Source organism: Hemitrygon akajei, chromosome 29, assembly GCF_048418815.1.
Source record: "Hemitrygon akajei chromosome 29, sHemAka1.3, whole genome shotgun sequence".
Lineage (NCBI taxonomy): Eukaryota > Metazoa > Chordata > Chondrichthyes > Myliobatiformes > Dasyatidae > Hemitrygon > Hemitrygon akajei.
The window spans coordinates 30,629,320-30,653,700 of record NC_133152.1 but is presented as its reverse complement, the minus strand read 5'-3'; the positions used below and the strand labels follow the sequence as shown (position 1 = coordinate 30,653,700).

At 42.7% G+C, this 24,381-nt stretch overlaps 1 protein-coding gene across 10 annotated transcripts in view; it reads right to left on the bottom strand.

Moving 5' to 3' along the window:
- camta1a (calmodulin binding transcription activator 1a) overlaps positions 1-24,381 on the bottom strand; it is a 1,224,644-nt gene that overhangs the window by 46,983 nt on the left and 1,153,280 nt on the right. For 9 of the 10 annotated variants that reach the window (XM_073032065.1, XM_073032068.1, XM_073032066.1 and 6 more), the window contains 8 exons: positions 18,509-18,657; positions 17,080-17,270; positions 15,478-15,556; positions 14,318-14,636; positions 9,014-9,552; positions 6,251-6,438; positions 5,049-5,295; positions 3,281-3,352 (listed from right to left, as the gene is read on the bottom strand). In XM_073032065.1, the coding sequence (XP_072888166.1) occupies positions 3,281-3,352; positions 5,049-5,295; positions 6,251-6,438; positions 9,014-9,552; positions 14,318-14,636; positions 15,478-15,556; positions 17,080-17,270; positions 18,509-18,657 (1,784 nt within the window). The remainder of the gene's footprint in view (positions 1-3,280; positions 3,353-5,048; positions 5,296-6,250; positions 6,439-9,013; positions 9,553-14,317; positions 14,637-15,477; positions 15,557-17,079; positions 17,271-18,508; positions 18,658-24,381) is intronic. The other variant, XM_073032070.1, reaches the window with a different exon arrangement.

Here is a 24,381-nt window from a genome sequence, read left to right as displayed (position 1 = left end):
TAAATCTCCTCCATTTGCCCAGGGAAGATGCTGATCCTAGCTGAGAGGCCCGGCATGATGGCTAGCTGCCATCTGGGTCATTCTGTCTGTGTCAGTCTACAGCAAAGATATGAGGGACGTTCTGCCAAATTGTATCCGTTCAGGTAAAGAGCCGGCAGTGAAATCAATTCTGTTTTTTACTCTGATTTAGGAAAAGAAATGTCTGGTAGTGAAGGAAACCCGCTGTCCTTATTAGAACAGCTTCATTTTTAAATTGGTAACCAAAGGAAATTGGTTGGCACAATCAGCCTCTGAAATGGTCTAGTAAGTCACTCTGATCAAGTGGAAATCAGGGATATCCACGATCTAGTGGCTTTGACACAACTTTCACATCCCTTGAATGATTTAAAAATAACAGCAGAGCAAGGTAGGGAATTTGACAAGAACCCAGGTTGAGTCTGAGAGCTCCTTGTCTGCCTAGGGATTTAATTAAAGATTTTGCCAAGGTTTTGAAATGAGCATTTATTCTACAATACTCTGATTCCCCACCTCTCTACTCTTGAGTTTCCATTAGTTCAGAGTGGCACGCAGAGAGTGCCCCAAGTAAAAACGGCTCTCTATGTAACACTTCAAGCATTGAGTACTGCATTTACTATTGCCATTTCAGGAGATTTGGCATTTCTTGCCAGGTATTTTTTGCCAGACAGTCTGTGGATCAGCAGAATAGTGCTTGGAAATATTCTCAGGACTGGCAGAGGATGCCATGCATGGTTAAGATAGAAAGAATTAATACGGAAATGCGATTGCAGAAAGGTGCATGGAGGTTGTGAAGTATTAATTAAATTAACTGTAATAAAATTGTGTGAGATCGGGAAATTAATGACAGAAGGGGAACTGGAGATCAAGGTGAAAGTAGGATATGGACTACGTAGCTGAACAACCACTAGATATTAAAATTGCCTGGGCTTTGCATGAGATATTGACGAAGAGCAGCAGGAGATGAAATATATTGAGAATTAATCCTCATTAATTCCCAGTGGCAGCTCCTTTTGTCATTCTCTCACCATCTGCTTGGATAATTTGTGAAGTTACTGGAAGAGGAATAAGCTTAGTGCTCCTTTTATACACTGCTTTTCTGAATTCTTTATGTTGAAAGCGGGTGATGTTACAATATGGCAATGAAATATTCCTGCTGCCAATCCCTCACAGATAATCGAGCTTCTTCTGCATTCCCAAGCTAAGCACAGTACGAGTGGGTATGGAGTGAAAAGTCGTCTTGATCAATTTTAGATCTCTCCACCATTGTTCTCACAATTTCTGGAGACAGTTTAAAGCATAGGACCAGTACTGAAGCTGCCCAAGCCATTTCACCCTTGTGAACTCCATCCCATTAACGTGTACTGACAGTCTCATTAGCAAAGGTGAAAATTGAGCCCAGACCAATTTATTACCAGTTTAGGCTCGCAATAACAGGCATATGAACAAATGAATTAAGGGGCAAGACTTTTAACTTTTGACTGGAGCCAATGATAATATTAAAGGATTGATATTGGACTGGCCACCTGTTATACAATCTGAAATGAACTGAATCAATATTTTCAGAAGAAATTTGTGATGGACAGCAGAGAAGAGGACAAGGGAAAGGAGAGGATAAGGGGTTAAATATAAGTATTTTAAGATCAACAAATTAATTGCTGTGATTTAGATTATTCACCCAAAACATTAGCTGTTTTCCTTACAGATGCTGCCAGACTTGCTGAATGTTTGACATATTCTCTGCTTTCTTACTTATGTTTCTTGTAATGAGCACCCGTCCCAAGACAATGGAGGGTCTGACCTAACACCTCCTAATAAACAAGGACAGTGGCTTGTTCATGACAGACCTATTGCCATGCAGGCTTTGTTTTCTGTGCACATACCAAGCATTTCCAAGCACACTGAGAATAGCACACACTGCTCGAATACTGTCTCAAGTAGCTACATGCCTGGAGCTGGGTTTAGTGATGTATGCGTCAATGCGAAGTAGTGAGCTCTCCTAGCTGAAGAAATGCAATTTGGTGTGTCTGTTGAACTGTGAGAGCAAACTCTCCTTGTGGTGAAGTAATTACTGAAGCCATATGGGTTGGCTAGTCAGGAGCTAGTACAGCACATCAATAAATCAGTGTAATGTCACACCTTTCACTCCCCAGAATCACGGAAACAGGCTCTTGCAGTCCACACCGTCCATGTCAACAATTCTAATCCCATTTCTTTGCATGGGTCCTGTATTCCTCTGTGCCTTTCCTCTCTCAGTACCTGTCCAAATGCCTTTTAAACATTGTAACTGTAAATGGCCCAACTATCTCCTCTGGCGGCTCACTCTCGAGATTCACCACCATCTGTGTAAAAACCTTCACCGCAGACCTCCCCTCTTATTTTAAGCATGTGCCCTGTCCTGGGAAAAAGATTCTAACTAACTATCCTATTTACGTCCTTCATAATTTTTTATATAAGGTCCCAACCTATCAAAACTCATCTAACAACTAGAGTCCTCATTCCAGGTGAAGGTCTTCCACAGTACCTCTATTACTACCACTTCCATCCCATAATGTTGTAACCAGAACTGTATGCAGTACTCTTGATATCTACACCTACAACATTAAGGAAAATTAAAGCTCCTTCAAACCATGAATAAAACAAGTTCCTCTGTTTTGGTTTTATCTTCATTACTCTGCCAAGTTTTATTTGAATATTTTCCTCATGTTCCTGGATCTCTGTGCACTTTTCTGTCTCTACCTTTTGCTAATTGCACTGAAACTTAGACTTTGACACAAACCCCTCCCTTCTCATTGTCTTTTGTCTTTGTAACTTCTTGTTCCATTTTCTTCCCTGAAATTCATGTTATCCTGGCTTCCTAACTAATAAAGGGTCTCAGCCCAAAACATTGCTGAGTTCCTCCAGCTTTTTGTGTGTACTGCTCAAGATTTTCAGCATCTGCAGAAAGCTTTGTTTTTAAAATGTAGAAACACCTGGCTACTGATAGGGGTTACTCATAATCCTATCTGGGTGACTGTTGTCATGTTCATGGTCATAAAATGATGGCAGATCAGTTCTGTTCTCTATGGATTGTGATGGGCTAGGGAGATGGTGGTAAATTGTAACAGTAATCTGGGTTGGAAAAAGCCCTTTGCACATCAGCTGAGCAGGGTAAATCCCAATATAGTGGCCTCCTCTCATAAGGCTGTCAACTAACTCAACTCAGATATGTCAATTGACTTTATTGTTCTCTGCCCAAGTGGGAAGGCTCATATTTAATTTTTACCTGTTTGTATTTTCTGTAGCAGCGCTGAATAACAGCAGCAGCCAATTCTTGCTGTTCCCTAAAAGGACGTCCCTAAAACAAATGGAAAACAATGTTAACAAGTGCTACCCTTTATATAAAACAGAAAATATTGGAAAACCTCAGGAGGTCAGGCAGCATCTGTGGAAAGAGAAACAGTTAACATTTTCAATCTCAGATCCTTGATTAAAATTGATATTCATAGTCACTGATAGATCTTCTCTTTAAGTTATTCACAGCACAGAAGGTCAATCTGACTGCACTGCCCCTTTGGTGAAATGTTCACTAATCTCACTTGCTTGCTCTTTCACAACCCTGCACTTAAAAAGCTTTAAGTATTTATCCAATATTCTTTTGAAAAGCATTTATTAAATCTTCACCCCCCAGTTTTGAGGTAATGCATTCCATAATATCACAAAACACACTGAGGTAAAAAAAACTCTCACCAACTGAATCTTGCCAAATCCTTTCATTAGCATATAGGAAGCTCTCAAAGGAGTTCCATCAATCCCATTACCTCACAAACTTACTCTCTTGCACCATGTGATTCTCCCTCCAGTTATCTACATGTGAGATAAGCCATAGTTGCTAATTAACCTTTCAGCCTGCACATCTTTGGGATGTTGGGGATAACTGAAGCGGCAAGGGAAAATCTATGTTGTCATAGAAAGAACATGCAAGGCAGCAATAGATGTCAGAATCAGACCTGGATCATCATGTCACAGGCACAAAAACAGGCTCTTCAGACCCATGGAATCCACTCCAACCAACAATCACAATTTACACGAATTCTACACTAACCTCATTCTCCTTCTATTCCTATTCACTACCTCCAGGTTCTACTTACCACCAACACACAAGGAGCACCAACAGCACCAACCCTGGCACTATGAGAACCTACAGCACTCGAGGCTGCAATTATTTGGACTTGTAATTTTCTTCCCCCGAAACCCATTCTGGAGTTCCATGGACTTTAAAGACCAAGCCTAATCTCTAATCAGCTTGTTTCAACTGCTGCTTAAGCATTGAAGACATTACACCAGCTCACTCCTGCATCTCAGCTAAGAACTAGTCACATACTCTTTGCAGTGCAGCTGACAGGCAGTGGGTACCACACACAAATCAAGAAAATGCCAACTGTATGATATACTACAGCCACATGCTCTGGCAAAATGACCCTAGAAATTCAGCTGTATTACTGATGTAACGTAGATAATGTGGCAACCAATTTGTGCAAAGCAAGCAGCATTGTCTAGTTTGGCAATATTGGCTGAAAGATATGAATTGGCAAGTTCAGTTGAAAAACTACTCCACCTTACTTTAAAATATTCTAGAGGTGCAAGCAGGGGCAGACAGGGATCTTGGCTTGACTTTCCCAAATGTCCAGGGTGTGTTCATCACTATGCTGAGGCATCAGCCAAGGTAGTGTGTTCAAGTCCTTGAGAGGAGGCTTGAACCCACAGCCTACTGACCCTAGGACAAGCATACCTCACAGACGATTGAAAGAGCTCTATTTAAGGAAGACTGCGTAATTCCTCAAACAACATCACTAAAAGTATATAGGTCATTTGACACATTGCTATTACTGGGTCCTGTGTGGACACAGTGTACTGTGCTTCCTACAATACAGCAATACTAGGATTAGGTTTTGAGGATCACATTAGCATGGCTACACATAGACATTTCATATTTGCTCATGGTGGAATTCCACAACATATATTTCCAGGACCGGCCTTCCATTCCCTCTAACCTTGTACTTCCGGAAAGCAGTCTGCACCAACTTGGCAGCCTCATACAGCTCTCTCTGCTCATGATCTGACAAGGTCAGCTGGGCAAACTCATTCTCCATTTTCTCACTGGTCGATGCACTCAGGAACTCAGACCAATCAGCTGCCGATGGGAGAGTGGGTTTCTCAAAATTAACTTCGCTGATCGGCGATGAGGCAGGGCTTTGGCTTGCATTAGAGGGAGGAGTCAGGGGCTCACTGTACAAAGATCTGAAACATAAACGGGAAAACAGGGGTTAACAGCAATTCCAGTAACCCAAGAGCTCTATATCTTAATGACAGATTTTCATATTGTAGCAGCAGCTGAGTATCTATTTGTCATTAGCAACTTCCATTTATGAGTCTTCGAACGCAGAAAAGCATTCCAAGGTGCTTCAGAGGAGTGTAATCACTGAGTTATTAGGAAAGAAGATAAAACTGATCAAGTGGAGAGATTTTAAGAGCAATTTTCCAGGAGGAGGAGACAGAGGTGAAGAGAAAGAACGACTTACAGAGGGAATTCCAGTTAATCATGTTTGCCAAAGGTGTAGCAAAAAAAAAAATCAGGGAATACCAAATAGAAGTAAAGGAGTTTGAAATTTAGAGGGTTGTAAGCTGGAGGAGAAAAAAAGGAAGGTAAAAATTCATGTAGGATTTTAATTTTACATTGAGAACTTCTAAATTGCTGCATTGCTTGATGAAACCCCCACCAATATAGGCCAATAAATACCCAAGTGATGGATAAGGTAAAAGGTGAAAGAAGGAAACAGATTCAAGCACAAGCATAAGTTTTTGAAGGTTGGGAAAAGGGGGATGACCAGGTGGTTGCAGGGACAAATCTGGACATAACAAAGCACGACTGAGGCTTCAGCAACAGATAGCTTGTGACAGGTGCATAGATTAGTAAAAACAGAGTATTGGTGAGGGAGAAGTTCACTACCCTCTTCTTTTCTCTTTGCCACTTGATCATTGGGTTGAAATCAAGCTTCTTCAACCCTCTGCAACAAGAACCCAAATTGTGCATCTCACAGATACCCTGTCTTGCTTCTCCCTTCCTCCCACAACCTTATTTGAGCTTGGCAATCAGATAATTATTGCATTACTCATGTTTCCAACTTCTTGTAATCGAGTTTTGATTTTCACCCAGGTTCACCAATACTAATATGAAGAACCATGAAATACAGACCGAAGCTGAGATAAGGTGGGTAAATGGTCCACATCTGCCAGGTAGCTGGCCAACCAGCTTAAGGTGGTGTTCACGCTCGGCACATCCCCTCGCTCGGACAATGAGAATTCCATCGGGATGAAGTTTTCCTGCTTGATCCTGTCTGGCGTAGCTTCAATGATTTGTTCAGCCAAGGATATCATATTAGCCTACAAAAATAAAAGTAAATTAAGAATATTTTTCTTTGTCTGCCCAAAGCAACTGTTCTAAGGTATTAATTGCAAATCTTTTAAGAAAGAAAAGGGGAGGTAATGGATTTTAAAACAAAATGTCACTGTTCTATTCACAAAATTTAATCATAAAAATTGATTAAATCAATTATCTGATTGAAACATATAAGATTATTAAGGGATTGGACACACTGGAGGCAGGAAGCATGTTCCCACTGATGGGTGAGTCCAGAACTAGAGGCCACAGTTTAAGAATAAGGGGTAGGCCATTTAGAACAGAGATGCGGAAAAACTTTTTCACCCAGAGAGTGGTGGATATGTGGAATGCTCTGCCCCAGAAGGCAGTGGAGGCCAAGTCTCTGGATGCATTCAAGAGAGAGTTAGATAGAGCTCTTATAGATAGCAGGGTCAAAGGATATGGGGAGAGGGCAGGAACGGGGTACTGATTGTGTATGATCAGCCATGATCACAGTGAATGGCGGTGCTGGCTAGAAGGGCCGAATGGCCTACTCCTGCACCTACTGTCTATTGTCTAAAAATATGATTGTTTAAAGTTATGTTCTGTGCTTTCCTGCATTTTATATTAATATCTATAACAAAATCATTGTGAATGGAATTATAAATCTATCACAAAACAGCAAATATAATCCCATCAATCCATTGTTTCCTGAAACTGCTGACTTATGCTGAGGTACAATACCACTATTTATATCAATGTCCTTGATAGGACCATAAGGTGATAAGACATAGGAGTAGAGTTAGGCCATTTGGTCCACGAGTTTGCTCTGCCATTCAATCATGGCTGATTTATTATCCCTCTCAAACTATTCTCCTGCCTTCTCCCTGTAACCTATGGCACCCTGACTAAACAAGAACCTGTCCACCTCCATTTTAAATTTACCCAATGACTTGCCCTCCACAAGCATATGTGACAATGAATTCCACAGATCCAATACCCTCTGGCTAAAGAAATTCCTCCTCATCTCTGTTCTAAATAGACCTCCCTCTGTTCTGAGATTGTGTCCTCTGGTCCTAGACTCCCCCATTATAGGAAACATCCTCTCCACATCCACTCTATCTAGGCCTTTCAATATTTGATAAGTTTCAATGATATCCCCCCCTCAGTTATCTAAATTTCAGCAAGTAAAGGTCCAAAGTTGTCAAACACTCTTCACAGTTAACCCATTTATTTCCAGAATCATTCCTGAGAACCTCCTCTGGATCCTCTCCAATACCAGCACATCTTTTCTTAGATAAGGGGCTCAAAGCAGCTCAGAATACTCCAAGTGCAGTCTGACCAATGCCTTATAAAGCCTTGGCAATACATCCTTGCTCTTGTATTCTAGTTCTCTTGATAACATTGCATTTCCTTCCTTACCACCAACTCACCCTGCAAGTTACCTTTAGGGAATTGTGCATAAGGACTCCGAAGTCATTTTGCACTTAATATTTTTGAACTTCCTCAGAAAATAGTCTCCAACTTTATTCCTTCTGCCAAAGTGCATGACCATACACTTCCCTCCATTACATTCCATCTGCCACTTCTTTACCCATTCTCCCAATCTAAGTTCTTTTGCAAATTCCCTGCTTCCTCAACACTATCTGCCCCCTCTATCTAACTTCGTATCACCCGCAAACTTGATCACAAAGCCATCAATTCCATCATGCAAATCATTAACATATCACATGTAAAGAAGCAGTGCCGACACCAGCCCCTGCAGAACTCCACTAGTCACTGGGAGTCAATCAGAAAGACCCCCTGTATTCCCACTCTTTACCCCCTGCCAGTCAGCCAATCTTCTATCCAGGTTCATTGTGATACCATGGGCTCTTATCTTGTTAAGCAGTCTCACGTACCGTGTCAAAGGCCTTTTGAAAATCCAAGTAAACAGCATCTACCGACTCTCCTTTGTCTATCCTGCCTGTTATTTCCTCAAAGAACTCTAAGAGATTTGTTAGGCAAGATTTACCTTTAAGCAAATGATGTGGACCTTGTCTTATTTTATCATATTCCTCCAAGTACCCTGAAACCTGATCCTTAATAATGGACTCCAACATCTTCCCAACCACTAAAATCAGGCTAACTGGACTATAATTTCTTTTTTCTGTCTCCCCCCACTTCTTAAAGAGTGGAGTGACATTTACAATATTCCTGTCCTCCAGAACCATTCCAGAATCTATTGATTAAGTGCCTCTACTTTGCATCTGGGCTTTAAGAACAGTGGACTTCACCATAGTACATGTGCATGTGCTGAATCTGACCCTGACATCTGGATTCCTTACTGTAGGCTTTGCTGAATGGGGAACAGGGAGCAGGAGTGTAGGCTTCTTTCTTTGCTTTCCAGCCACGGTAACCAACAGGTACTCTAAAATGTGCATGGCAAAATAATCTATCAATACCCACTGTCACAGATTGTTCATGGCCCCTTATGATCTCCAAAAAAAGAAAAGCCAAGGAGCTTGGAGAATAAATTGGAGAAACGTTTTCTATCTTTTGTCATTAACAGTTCTTATGATCACCGCAGTAAAAAGTTCTTAATTCTGTATCTCCTACCTGCAAATCATCCATATGTTGGAGGCACTCCTCATTCTCCTTGTATGATAATAGTTCTGCATCCACCATCTCTCTCTCCGACAACATTAAAACACTGATGTCTTGCTTCTGTTGTATCCTGTGAGCAATGGAACTGGCACTGAGACCCGATACCTTTCTTATCACCGCTGGCTGCCCTGTTGCAGTCTGTGCTGCTACACTGACATAAATCTCCTTCTGGCTCCATTTTGGACTTGTCTGGTTTCCAACATTCCTGCATCCGGTGGTTAGTGGCAAAGAGAATTCTGAGGTATGGTGGGAGGTTTCCCTGGGACTTTTCCTCTCTATTTCGGAATCGATTGCATCTGGGCTTGATTGTTTTGGGCTGGAGTTCAGCTTGATGGGGATCTTCTGCTCCAGATTTAGTGGAGGGGGTGATGATTTGTCTTGCCTGGTGTGGAAGTGCTCTGTGTTTAGCTTGTGCTTCTTGGAAGCTGGAAGATCTCGCTGGTTGTCATTCCCGCGGTACTGGAGGGATTCTGACCTTGGCCGCCTGAGATCTAGCACATGGAAAACAAGTCTGTGTTTACATATCTCTATATTATTTAAGTACACCTCCAGTGAATTTCTCATAGAATTATGAAACCATGAAACATAGATCAAGACAATTCAGCTCATCCAGTGGTTCCACCATAGTCCCGACCAATGAAGCTTTTCACACCTTTCAAAATGACAACCTCAGATATTTTTTAAAAACATATTCAAAACTTGGCTTTCTTAAGGGTTTCATAACTGAGGGAGGTAGTGAGGATAAGCTCTCACTACCTATTAAGTGCTCCCAATGGCATGCATCTCAAATAGCCTTCATTGTGGCTTAGCTACTGAACCTAGCAGAACTGTTTCTACTGACAGACAGGGCAAAGACAAAACCAGTCGATTTGGGCAAATGGGGCTCATCAGCCATGGTTGGCAGCTCACCTAGGAGATGGAAAAGTCTGATCTCAAACCTCCATTGCCTTGTGGCTATACCCACTCATGGGGGAGGCTTCAGGAATATACCCCGAGGAAAAATCCGGAGCTGGAATCCCTGAGGCGGTCCTACATTGAGTCCAACACTGAATGACAAGTCCTAAAACATCACTGGTGCCAAACCGTATCGGTCTCTGCCACTCGTTTGGATTCGTCAGCTGTGTGGAGAGGGGGAGGCTGCTGCATGGGCAACAGTTTGCTCTCCAAATTGTGCTGCCTGGCTTGTGTGTCGCATAGACAGCCAGGTCGCAAAATCCATGGTCGACCTCGACCAACGGAGGGCCTCAATTCAAAACCTTCTCTGGTAAATCAAGAAGTCATTGCTGTCCCCTATTACTATTCAACAGAGTGACTGTTAGGTCACTTCAGAAGGCAAGGACAGCAGAGTTAGTGAGACAGAAGCAAAGTATTGCAGGGGTCAGAAATAAAGCAGAAAATGCTGAAAATATTCCACAGGTCAGGTGTTGTCTATGTAAGAAAAAATGGAAAAGTCATCAACCTCATTCATTAATTCTGCTTCTTTCAGGCGAGGAAGCATCTACAGAAAAGCAGAGGTAATGTTTCAGGTAGGTGAACCTTCTGCCTCTCTCTCCACACATGACTACTGGCCTACTGAATACAGCGGCATGCAAAAGTTTTGGCACCCCTGGTCAAAATTTCTGTTACTGTGAATAGTTAAATGAGTAGAAGTTGAACTGATCTCCATAAGTCTTAAAGTTAAAGATGAAACATTCTTTTCAACAGAAGAATGAACTAATTTTAAGCAAGATTAGTGTATTATTTTTGTTTTGTACAATTATAGAGTGAAAAAAAAGAAAGGAGGACCATGCAGAAGTTTGGGCACCCCAAGAGATTTGAGCTCTCAGATAACTTTTACCAAGGTCTCAGCTTGTTAGGGCTATTCTTCACGGTCATCATTAGGAAAGGCCAGGTGATGCAAATTTCAAAGCTTTATAAACACCCTGACTCCTCAAACCTTCTTCCAACAATCAATAGCCATGGGCTCCTCTAAGCAGCTGCCTAGCACTCTGAAAATTAAAATAAATGATGCCCACAAAGCAGGAGAAGACTATAAGAAGATAGCAAAGTATTTTCAGGTAGCCGTTTCCTCAGTTCATAATGTAATTAAGAAATGGCAGTTAACAGGAATGGTGGAGGTCAAACTGAGGTCTGGAAGACCAAGAAAACTTTCTGAGAGAACTGCTCGTAGGATTGCTAAAAAGGCAAATCAAACCCCCCGTTTGACCGCACAAGACCTTCAGGAAGATTTAGCAGACTCTGGAGTGGTGGCGCACTGTTCTACTGTGCAGTGACACCTGCACAAATATGACCTTCATGGAAGAGTCATCAGAAGAAAACCTTTCCTGCATCCTCACCACAAAATTCAGCGTCAGAGGTTTGCAAAGGAACATCTAAACAAACCTGATGCATTTTGGAAACAAGTCCTGTGGACTGATGAAGTTAAAATAGAATTTCTTGGCCGCAATGAACAAAGATATGTTTGGAGAAAAAAGGGTGCAGAATTTCATGAAAAGAACACCTCTCCAACTGTTAAGCATGGGGGTGGATCGATCATGCTTTGGGCTTGTGTTGCAGCCAGTGGCATGGGGAACATTTCACTGGTAGAGGGAAGAATGAATTCAATTAAATACCAGAAAATTCTGGAAGCAAACATCACACCATCTGTAAAAAAGCTGAAGATGAAATGAGGATGGCTTGCTTCTACAACAGGATAATGATCCTAAACACACCTCAAAATCCAAAAAGGACTACCTCAAGAGGCGCAAGCTGAAGGTTTTGCCATGGCCCTCACAGTCCCCCGACCTAAACATCATCGAAAATCTGTGGATAGACCTCAAAAGAGCAGTGCATTCAAGGCAGCCCAAGAAATCTCACAGAACTAAAAGCCTTTTTCAAGGAAGAATGGGCAAAAATCCCCCAAACAAGAATTGAAAGACTCTTAGCTGGCTACAGAAAGCATTTACAAGCTATGATACTTGCCAAAGGGGGTGTTATTAAGTACTGACCATGTAGGGTGCCCAAACTTTTGCTTCAGGCCCTTTTCCTTTTTTGTTATTTTGAAACTGTGAAAGATGGAAATAAACAAGTAATCTTGCTTAAAATATTAAATTTATCATCTTAAACTTTATGCCTTTTGGAAATCAGGTCATCTTTTACTCGCTTAGCTATTCACAGCAACAGAAATTTTGACCAGGGGTGCCCAAACTTTTGCATGCCACTGTTTTTCCAATATTTAGAGCAAACCAAATACCTTTTTACAAGAATTTGGCAGATGCAAGGTCACTTTTAATAGTGACATCTTTTAATGACAGATTTAATTAACTTTAAATTCCCTAACTGCCATGGTGGGAGTTGTACTCATGCCTCCAGGTATCTATATGACTACACCTTTAATTTAGCATGGTGATGTCACATCTCTGCTATGCCTTACGTATATGACTTACGCAAGGTGGCTTACTTGCTTAACCTGACACACAAGAAATCATGAATGCACTTAGTCCGACTGAGACAGAAATGAAGGCTCAGAATGTTATTCTCCACTTACTGAGGAATCATGCACTACCTAGTAAAGGTTGCTGACTGATAGTCAACCGGCTGTCACCATAAACCCTGGGTTCACAACCTGGAGTCCACAGACACCTTGCTTAACGGTATTGGTCCATGGCATAAAAAAAGGTTGGGATCCTCTAGCTTAAACTATGGTTCAAGCCACAGACTTCAATCATAATACCATTCAATCCTCCTGATTTTTATGTTGTTGGGCCAAACTGGGTGGTTGGGAGCCTAGTCAGCTGTTATCCTGGGGAATAAGCCTTGAGAATCCTGACACAATTCTCAAGGAAAAAGAGAAAATAAGGAACTTCAGTATAGGCTAGGAAAAAGCAATTCACAAACCATCTGCTTCTGCAGGTATAGGACAATGAGAATCCAGAGAAAACAGAAATAATTGAGCTTACATCTTCAGTAACATAGGGTCAGGGTTTTAACTTAGGCCAGGATAAGATAAACTTCCCTCCTACTCTTTTTCTCCATGGTTGTGGAGAATGGATTGCAGTTTTGTATGCCTCCTAGTGGACTTAAGCCAAAAGACTAAGAATTCAAAGTAATTCAACACTGCTTAGCAATATTACTCAGAAGGATGATTGTTGTAAATGGAAAGCTGTTACAATAGCATAGGAAGAAATCAGCCTTAGAGATTGAGGCATACTCTCAGGCTTTGCAAATCCTTCAGTCCAGTGGGACAATAAGCTCACCAACGTCAGCATCCCCTCCCAGGCCAATATCTCCAGCAAAGAGCTTCTAACTATAATAAAAAGAGAAGATGCTGGAAGCACTCAGCAGGTCAGTCAGCATTCTGATGAAGGGTCTCTAACCTGAAATATTAACTCTGTTTCTCTTTCCACAGGTGCTGCCTGATCTGCTAAGTGGTTGCAGCACTTTTAGTTTTTATTTTAGATCTCTGCAGATTTTGTTTCAAGGCTGTAACTATTCCGTTGGTTCTGACAGACAGGTCATGTGCTTGCAGACTCAGCTCTGGACTCCAAAATCAACACTTTACCCAAAGCTCTGTCATGACAAGAGATTTCCAGGTGAACAGAGGAAACAACTGAGGCCTCTCTAAAACAAAAATCTCCCACAGCTCCTGAAAATCCTTGGCACATGGCTGTTCCAATTGACGAAGAAATGTTCATAACGGCACTGAGAATTTAAAGTCTCTTTGTGGATAGCTCAGTGTTGGTAGAAGGAGAGCACTATCTCCCATACCACCCAGGCACCTATCCCTTTCAGCACTTCCTGCCCCATGTGTGCCAGAATCTGTAGGTTCCACATTGACTTTATCAATCACTTCAGAACACAGAGATGCCAAGGAAGTGACTATTATTGGGATAGTACAGAGGGTGATTTATGCTTGCATTGGAAATGTTTTATGAGATTGCATACAGGGAACCAATGGATCTTATCCATGCTGTATGCATTGGAAGTGCTTGATAGGACAAAAAAAAAGGATCTGTACTACAATTAACCTGTACTGTGTAATTTTGGACTGTTTGATGAGAAGAGGGAGCTTTGTTCTGTATCTAAGCCGGGCATTGGAGTTTTTGGTGAATCACACCGTAGAAAGCGCTTTGTATCTTGTGTGATGATCACTTCAAGACACATCTGTTGCTCACACAGAGTGCTCAAAATAAAATTATATGATTCCCCAGCATGAACATCCGGTCTTTGAACGCTATAAAACAATGATTGCTAAATACATGGAGTGAGTAAACGCACCTGTGGGAGATGATGTGCTGACACTCTTCTGAGCCTCCTGACTGCTGTTGCTGCTATTGCTCCATTGTCTGATCCAGCCGTCACCCCCTGATTTTTCAGTGGGGGAGCAAACCATCCCAGGAGTTTGGGGAAGGCCAGGGAGCTGCGATTCATCTTCCCTCTGAAGTTCTTCCAGGTACTCTGCGAGCTTCACATGCCCCCTGGAACGGGCAATTGTCAGAGGCAAGCGACCCAGAGAGTCAGGAATAGAGAGAGCTCGATTGTCCCACTTGTACAGTACCACGGCTGCTTCAGTGTGTCCCAAAGCACAAGCCCACATCTAGTTAAAAAGGAAGAAACACAAATTATTTTCCATTCATTCTTGCAGACTGAATAATAAAGCATTTCTTTCAATGTTGACTGGCTGCAACATTCCAGTACAGAGTTTGAAATAAAACACAAACTGCTCCTTTCTTTTGGGAGCTGTAATTGTACATAACTTGGAGATATTTCACAGGGTGCACCATTTATTGTTGCTATATTAGCCACTCAACGTGCAGCTTACTGTAGGATAAGACTGTATCTGTTGGGCATCTCCAAGCTAGATGCTTCAGTTCCAGTGTTTCCATGCAGTCTCACATTTGGCCTGTGACCAGTGGCTACACAAATCCTGGAGCCCTCACCAGGAGCAGGTCCTATACCATATAAAGGTAGCAACAGCTATGTCTTCATATTGTGCCTTGAAAGCAATAAAAAATGCCACGATGATTTGCAGGACTGTTGTCAAGAAAAATTGACAATGAGTCAGACAGAGAGAGAGGGAGATTCAGAGAGATGACAAAAAGTTTGGTGAAAGAGGCCAGTTTTAGATAGCATCTCAAATAGGAAAACAGAGGTTGTGAGGTTTTGGGAGGAATTCCAAAGATTTAGGGGACAGCAATGTAACAGGGTCAAAACCGGAGGAAGGTAGTGAACTTAGTTGATAACTGGGCTGGGGGGATGAAAAAAATATCATGGCAGGATTTGAAAATAATGAGAATTTTAAGATCTGGTCTGGAAGCTGATATTTGTCGCGAACAGTGTGAATTCAAAAAAGCAGCTCGACTACAGTGTAGATAATCATAAGAGCTCACAGAATGCTTTTCTAAACATTCTTTAAATAGAGCTGGAACTTCACTTACCAGTGGTGTGCAGGAGAAATGATCAACATTCAGTGGATCCACCTCCAACTCTAGATCAATACTATCTGCATGCTTTGTGCTGTGAAAAGACAAACACAAGCTTTTCATGGAACTATTAACACTCACAGGGCAGTAAACTTGCAATGAACTAGAGTGTGAAGCAGTCTGAAGGATTATTTATAGAACATTCTTCCAACATCTCTCAGTGCAGGAGATGAAAAAACTGTCATCTCCACCTGTTTCTCAGCTACCCCTCTCTCTTCTCCCGTTCCCCTTGTCCCTCTACTTTTTTATGCATTCTTTTTCCCATATCTGAGCATCACCCTTGAGAGCGGCAATTATTACTCATCACTAAGTGCCTTTGAAGAGGTGGCAGTGCACTGCAGAGCTTCTGGTGAAAGTACTGCCACAAAGCCGTTAGGGAACGGTTCTCGGGATTTAGACTCAGCGACAATGAATGACAGAAGATATATTTCTAAATCAGGATGTCTGCACATTGGATGGAAGCCTACACGCACCCATTGCATTTTGCCCTTCTTGGCGATAGATTATAGATTTTGGGAAATTTCTGTCAGAGAAGGTCATGCAAGCAACTGCAATCATGGGGCATAGGTGGTGTAGGGAATAAACGTTTAGGACTGTAGATTGTGTTGCTTTGACCAGTGCGGAATTGAGCTTCTTAAGAGCTGTTGGAGCTACAGTCATCCAGGCAAGTGCAGAGCATTCTATCACACTCCTGATTCATGCCTCATAGATAATGAGAAAGCTTTGGGATATTAGGAGGTGAGTTATTTGCCACAGGATATCTAGCCTAGATCTGCTTGTATAGTCCCAGTTTTTAAGTTGCTGCTTCAGAAGAGTTTCCGGTCAAGGTGAGCTTCAGGATATTGATGGTGAGTGATTCATGCTGGAGAAATTTTAGTGGTGCTAATGTTACTTGCCACTTATTAAACTCAGTCTGAATATCGTCACCAATGCAACTATCTCTGTTCCTTTCTTTTATTTTCCTCAGCAGTCTTCCTCCTTTTTTCTGCCCTCACTTCGCCAAACTGATACCCACAAAGAACTATTGCTCAATGACTCTAAAGTTGTGGAACTCCTAATGTCACCAGCATTACCCATCTTAGCCATCCTACCACTTATGAGTTTCAGGCGTTTCAAACTCATTGCAACTTAGAAGGGATATTAACTTTATGTTTGTGTTTTAAACCAGCATTATGGATTCACTGTCTAACATAGAAACCTGTCAGCCTTCCTTTCTTCATTGTTAATGAATGTCTTAAAAGATTAAGAAGGGAAATAAGACCATCAATTCAGAACCAGTTCGAATCAACTGTTCCTTCCAACATTTTTGTAAATTGAGCGGAGCACCAATCTACTGGTACAAGCCTCTTTATCTAAACTCTGTGTATACTGTCACATCGCCAGTTAGCTAAACAGGAGGTTTTACCAAATGGAACAATGATCCTGCTATAGTGTGTAACCTTCAGAAGTCACCCCCTCAATGAGAGAACAAAAAAGAAACATAGCTTTGACCCATCTCAAGATCATGCAAGTATTCCCTATTTGGTGACAGAACTCTTAATCTTTGACGATGCTTACCGCCATTTGATGAGGGTCTGGATCAATGTGGCATACCCCTGAGCAGCTGCCAGGTGCAGGAGGGTCATTCCTCGGAAGGTCTTGGAATGAATGAGGTGTTTGGATTTAACCCAGCAGGCGCGACTCATCATCTTCTCACAAACCAACACCACACGGCTCTCGAAGGAACAGCTGGCTGCCCTGGACGCACTCTGCACAACCAGGCAAGGAACACAAAATAGCATCAATTCTCTGAGAAGCCTCTCCGTGAGGTTCAAATGGATAACAACAATGACTTATGTCCGGTGCCATTAACATTAAACCACAGAAACAGGCCACCCAATCTCTTTGTAAACTTTCTGTGATGAACTTCAAACTACAAATTTGCTTCACAGGCAAGAATGCCTCCCTCCATCTCTTCAGTAACACCTGACTCCACCTCTGCCTTAACTCAGCAGATGCTGAGATCCACATCCTCCATTAGTGACCTCTGCACTAGGCTGCTACTGGCCAATCTTCCGTCATAAACCTGAACTCATGCAAAACTCTACTGCCTGTATCCTAACTCACACCAAGTCCTGTTCAATCGTCACATCTGTTCACCTTGACGTACACTGGCTCCTAGTTCAAAAGTGTCATTGTTTAAAACTATTACCATTATTTTTCATCTCCTTGCCTCTCCATGAGCCTCTCTCATGAGGATGTACATTTCCTCATGATCTCATCGTTCCTCTAAGTCAGATCAGCTGAGAGCCTTTATCTTCAATGATTTGTCTTGGCAGTTGTGCTTTCAAATTGCTAAAACTAAAACTCTGTATTTCTCACTTTGAACGTCTCCATTTCTTTTGCTTTCCTTCTCCTTCTACTAAACTCTCATGCACCTAATTTTGTTTGATAAGTTTCAGTCATAGAAAACTACAGCATAGAAACAAGTCCTTCGATCTATCTAGTCTGTGCTGGTTTAGTTTTCTGCCTAGTCTCATCTACCCACACCTGGATCTTAGCCTTCCATACCCCTCTCATCCACATACTTATCCAAAGTGTTCTTAAATGTTACAGTTGACCTCATATCTACCACTTCTGCTGGCAACTTGTTTCACATGTGCACCATCCTCTGAATGAAGTTCTCCTTCAGATTCCCTTTACATTCCCCTGACATTTCACCATAAACCTCTTAACTCCATTTCTAGTCTCACCCAACCTGAGGGAACCTCATGTGAAGAGCTTTTGGAAATGTTACTCTATTAAGGATGAATGTATCTTCATGATATATTATCAAAATAAACAGTGGAGTTATCATTGCTTCATGGACACATTTATCCTGTATCTAACATCTAAACTTTAATGGTTGTCATTTGCTTATATGTGAACTTGTGCTCTTCAAATTGGTCGCTGCATTTCAAATATTATAACAACATTTCAATGGTTTCAGTTCTATAATATCCCATACCTGTGACTGGTTGTTGCCGCCCCCTCCTCCATTTCCTCCTCCTAGTCCTCCCCCTCCAGTCTGCTGGTGGTGCTGATGAGATCCCATCTCTGACATCCGCCTTTCCATCTGCTCAAGGCGCTCCAAGATGGACATCCTGAATTGGTTGTCTAGGAAATGAAAAAGAAGTACAATTGCACAACACTGTAGTTATTACGCTGTACCTTGGAGCAATCCAGGCATCTGGATTACTATTCCAGAAAATGACTGGTAAACTCTCTTTTCGAGTATAGTTAACAGACAGGCTGGGAGACTGGATAAATAATCAGAAGCCTGGGCAAATAATCTTAAAACATTAGAGTAAATCTCATTGTGGCAAGTTGCCAGTCTGTAAATTTGATTTAAGTAAATAAACTTGGATTAAAAAATTAGTGCTAACTTGCTTTTATTGGATAATTTTGGAAAAACTCAACTTCTCTATTTGGGAGGAATCATGCCATCTTTAATTGATCTGGGCCCAAATGTAACTCTAGACACACAGCACAATGGTTGAAGCTTAAATGGCTTCTCAATGCTCTTATAAGTTACTCAGTTATCACTAATAATTCGTAAAGTAAATTAGCCCTGGCCAATAAATTGCAGCAATACCCACATTCCAAATATGAGGTTTGAGGTCCTTGGTTGAAGCAATTTATTGTTGAAGCAATAGATAATCTGTGAGGGGAACTTAGCAGCATCTGTGGGAGGTAAGGAATTGTTGATGATTCAGCTCGAAACCCTGCATTAGGAGTAAGAGTGAACAGGTGAGATGGCCAGCATAAAGAGGAAAAGGAGAGTGGCAAGACAGGAGAATGAGGTGATCAGTGGATTTTTCTCTGAAGATCATCACCTTGTTGTGCTGGAGAGGCTTGTGAGTTCCTGAGATCCTAAGAGTGATGCCATCTGGAGTTCAACCATCTGGCACTTAGCTCCTGGCAAGGCCACCCATGGTGATAAGGTCAAGGGGGAGGTTCATGACAAAGTGTGATCCGACCAAGACATCAACAGTGCAGCTGGTGGAAGATGATGACACATCACAATGACAGTGAAGGCTGCAGCATTGAAGAGCCCCCAGTTGTATTGTATACAATCAAGGACCCTGTGCTGGCTGCCCCTACAGTAAACAAAGTCATGCACAGTTGTTCTCCATTAAGGGAATCCACCAGCCCTTGAGGAGAACATCTTACTCGATTTGAGTGATCGCAAGAAGAAGGCAACTGTAAGATGTCAGACAGGTTGCACAAGATAAGGGAGGAGTATGATTGTAGAGTTGGGAGACCATTGAGAGACCTATGGCAGGTGAATGATAGATGGAGGCAGACAGAGAAAAGGAGCAAAAAATGAGAGGCAGATGGAGCAAGGTGGGAGGAGGGGAGAGGGAGGGCTGAAGGCAGCTGCTGAATGAAGATAAGCTGGAACATAAAGGGGAAAGAGTGTTGCAATCTGATCAGGAGGTGATAAGAGGAACTGTTAGGGAAAGATGAATGTCTGATGGAACCAGAAGCAGATGGGGGAGGGGGGAGCTGTGGATGAACTGTGCATAGCAAGTGGATGGTACAAGGAGGAGGAGGCACATGAAGGTGGGTGACGGGGGCTTAGGGTGGTAGATCTGAGGGAAAGCAGCCAAAACTGTGAGGGCCAGAGGAGCATCAGGAGAAGAAGAGCAGGGAAGAGATAGGAAAGAGGGAAGGAACCCACCAGGGTGAAGGATTCCTAAAATAGGGAAAGTCAGTGCTCATGTCATTGGCTTGTACTTCCTTCGGTTTGTATTTGGCCTTGCCCTGGTAGTAGAGAAGGTAGTAACGGACAGGGCAGTATGGGAGTAGGAAAGAGAATTTTAATGGCATACGACTCTGAGCTTGTGTTGGCCAATGCAGATCAAGTGCAGGTGCTCTGTAAAATGGTTACCAAGTCTGCGCTTGGTCCCACCGATATTGAGGAGGCCACATCAGGAGCACCGTGTAGTAACGGTTAGAAGCATGTGACTCTTGGCCTCATCAGTAAGGGCTATTTAGGCTCCCGGATGGTGATAAGGGAGGAGGTGTAATGTCAGATCTCCTATAAATGGACGGGAAAGTGCCAGAGGTCAGAGAGAGGAGGGTGGGGAAGTTTGAATGGACAAGGCAGTCAAGGAGGAAGTAAAGGAGTGAGGTGGAGAAGATGTGGCCGATGGTGCCATTCAGCTGGCAGAAATGACAAAGGATGAGATGCTAGGTGCAGAGATTCGTGTGAAAAGTAAGGACTGGAGGAACTCTATCATTATTCTGCCTGGAGGAAGGTGGACTAAAATCAGAAGTGTGAGAAACAGAGGAGATGTGAAGTGAGGTCCATCAACTACAGCACAAGAGAAGTCATGCTTTCTGGAAAAGATCCTGTCCTTAAATGGCAACCCTCACCTTGAGATCATACGTGGAGAAACTGGAATGGCATTCTAACAAGAGACAGGGGCCTGTTTGGTGGAAGAAAGTGTTGCAACTATTTTCGTGTGTATAAAACTAAATATCACTGAAGGCAGAGGAATAATCGTCAGTTCTACTAGGTCAGGTCCAGGAAGTTTGATCATTTGATCTTCAGCAATCAAGTTCCCACACTCTTGCCAATGTTTGCCAAGATTTCCATCTTCCAGGTATACCATCTTCCCATGGATTACTAACAGTAGTGCCCAGGATACTATCCTTTATTTCCAAGAGACAATCTTGACACAAGGTGCTGTTGTGAAAGGATTAATGGATAAGATCAGAATCAAACAGATCACATTTGGTAGATGGAGGGTTGAAGGGTGTGTGGAGGCAGCAGGAGCTACACAGCTGAACCACATCAAGGAGCCTTCTGACCAGGAGGCGGAGGAAATGGGAGTGAGATCAAAGAGTGGAAAAGTTATAGCTCTCATGAAAGTTTCAATGTTGAAAATTTTAAAGCTTACTTTATCGATCAAAATTCACCTGAGAATGATGAATAATTTCCTCCGTTCCTCCTTTCCCTACTTTTGACTGTGCAATAGCATTGAATGGGATTTCACCCAGTGACTGCTACTAAATCCTGCAACATGCTCCTTACTGCACATCCAGATTAAAGTTTTAATCTGTGGAGCAGGAGATACATAAGAGGCCTTCTCATGGCTGGGAAACAAAATTAATGTCCCTCATCCATCTCTTGAGAGCTGCAGTGTGCACCTGTGAAGTAGTGTTGACAGCTTTCCAGGATTGACCAGGAATCCATAGAGCACTGAAAATAGAACAGTACAGCACTATGTGAGCCCTTTGGCCCATGATGTTGCACTGATCTTTTAACCTAATCCATGATTAATCTCACCCCTCCCTCTTACAGAGTCCATTAACTGTCCATATTTCTTTCAGGAGCCTCAGGGTCTCTTAAATGTCCCTGTAGTATCAGCTTCGACTACCACACTTAGCAATGCATTCCAGGCCCCTACCACTCCGAGAAAAAAAACACCCTCTGACATGAAGGGAGCAGTTACTCTATTGGGAGTATTCCGTAGGCCCCCTGGTAGCAGCAGAGATATCGAGGAGCAGATTGGGAGGCAGATTTTGGAAAGGTGCAAAAATAACAGGGTTGTTATCATGGGTGACTTTAACTTCCCTGATATTGATTGGCACCTGATTAGTTCCAAGGGTTTAGATGGGGCAGAATTTGTTAAGTGTGTCCAGGATGGATTCATGTCACGGTATGTTGATAGGCCGACTAGGGGGAATGCCATACTAGATCTAGTAATAGGTAATGAACCGGGTCAGGTCACAGATCTATCAGTGGGTGAGCATCTGGGAGACAATGACCACTGCTCCCTGGCCTTTAACATTATCATGGAAAAGGATAGAATCAGAGAGGACAGGAAAACTTTTAAATGGGGAAAGGTAAATTATGAGGCTATGAGGCTACAACTTGTGGGTGTGAATTGGGATGATGTTTTTGCAGGGAAATGTACTATGGACATGTGGTCGATGTTTAGGGACCTCTTGCAGGATGCTAGGGATAAATTTGTCCGGGTGAGGAAGATAAAGAATGGTAGGGTGAAGGAACCATGGGTGACAAGTGAAGTGGAGAATCTAGTCAGGTGGAAGGCTGCAGCATATGTGAGGTTTAGGAAGCAAGGATCAGATGAGTCTGTTGAGGAATATAAGGTAGGAAGAAAGGAGCTTAAGAAGGGGCTGAGGAGAGCAAGAAGGGGCATGAGAAGGCCTTGGCGAGCAGGGTAAAGGAAAACCCCAAGGCATTCTTCAATTATGTGAAGAACAAAAGGTTGACAGGAGTGAAGATAGGACCGATTAGAGATAAAGGTGGGAAGATGTGTCTGGAGGCTGTGGAAGTGAGCGAGGTTCTCAATGAATACTTCTCTTCGGTATTCACTAATGAGAGGGAACTTGATGACGGTGAGGACAATATGAGTGAGGTTGATGTTCTGGAGCATGTTGATATTAAGGGAGTGGAGGTGTTGGAGTTGTTAAAATACATTAGGAGGGATAAGTCCCCAGGGCGTGACGGAATATTCCCCAGGATGCTCCACGAGGCAAGGGAAGAGATTGCTGAGCCTCTGGCTAGGATCTTTATGTCCTCGTTGTCCACGGGAATGATACTGGAGGATTGGAGGGAGGCGAACGTTGTCCCCTTATTCAAAAAAAGTAGTAGGGATAGTCCGGGTAATTATAGACCAGTGAGCCTTACATCTGTGGTGGGAAAGCTGTTGGAAAAGATTCTTAGAGATAGAATCTAGGGGAATTAAAGAATCATGGTTTGATCAGGGACAGTCAGCATGGCTTTGTGAAAGGCAGATCGTGTCTAACAAGTCTGTTAAGAGTTCTTTGAGGAGGTGACCAGGCATATAGATGAGGGTAGTGCAGTGGATGTGACATACATGGATTTTAGTAAGGCATTTGACAAGGTACCACACTGTAGGCTTATTCAGAAAGTCAGAAGGCATGGGATCCAGGGAAGTTTGGCCAGGTGGATTCAGAATTGGCTTGCCTGCAGAAAGTAGAGGGTCGTGGTGGAGGGAGTACATTCGGATTGGAGGGTTGTGACTAGTGGTGTCCCACAAGGATTGGTTCTGGGACCTCTACTTTTCATGATTTTTATTAACGACCTGGATGTGGGGGTAGAAGGGTGGGTTGGCAAGTTTGCAGATGACACAAAGGTTGGTGGTGCTGTGAATAGTGTAGAGCATATATGTCAAACTCAAGGCCCACGGGCCAAATCCGGCCCACGGTGGAATTATCTTTGGCCCGCGAGATAATATCTAATTACTATTAAAGCTGGCCCCAGTAATCGAAGCGCCTATGGCGTATGACATGGCTAATGCTGAGTTGATTCAGGTACCAGGTTTTCAGGGTTTTTAGTGTTTATTCGGCAGTCTTGCTTGGCAGTCTTCTTCATAAGAAATGGAATTTGTAAAGTGAAACACTTTGTAGTTATAGCAGAGACTGAGACACATGAGAGCAGGTTGAAAAAACGGAGGCAACGAAAGCTGAGTTCGCACGCGTCCGACTGACCCGGCCCGCATGAAGCTGCATTTTGCTCAATCCGGCCCGTGACCTAAAATGAGTTTGACACCCCTGGTGTAGAGGATTGTCGAAGATTGCAGAGAGACATTGATAGGATGCAGGAATGGGCTGAGAACTGGCAGATGGAGTTCAACGCAGAGAAGTGTGAGGTGGTACACTTTGGAAGGACAAACTCCAAGGCAGAGGACAAAGTAAATGGCAGGATACTTGGGAGTGTGGAGGAGCAGAGGGATCTGGGGGTACATGTCCACAGATTCCTGAAAGTTGCCTCACAGGTAGATAGGATAGTTAAGAAAGCTTATGGAGTGTTAGCTTTCATAAGTCGAGGGATAGAGTTTA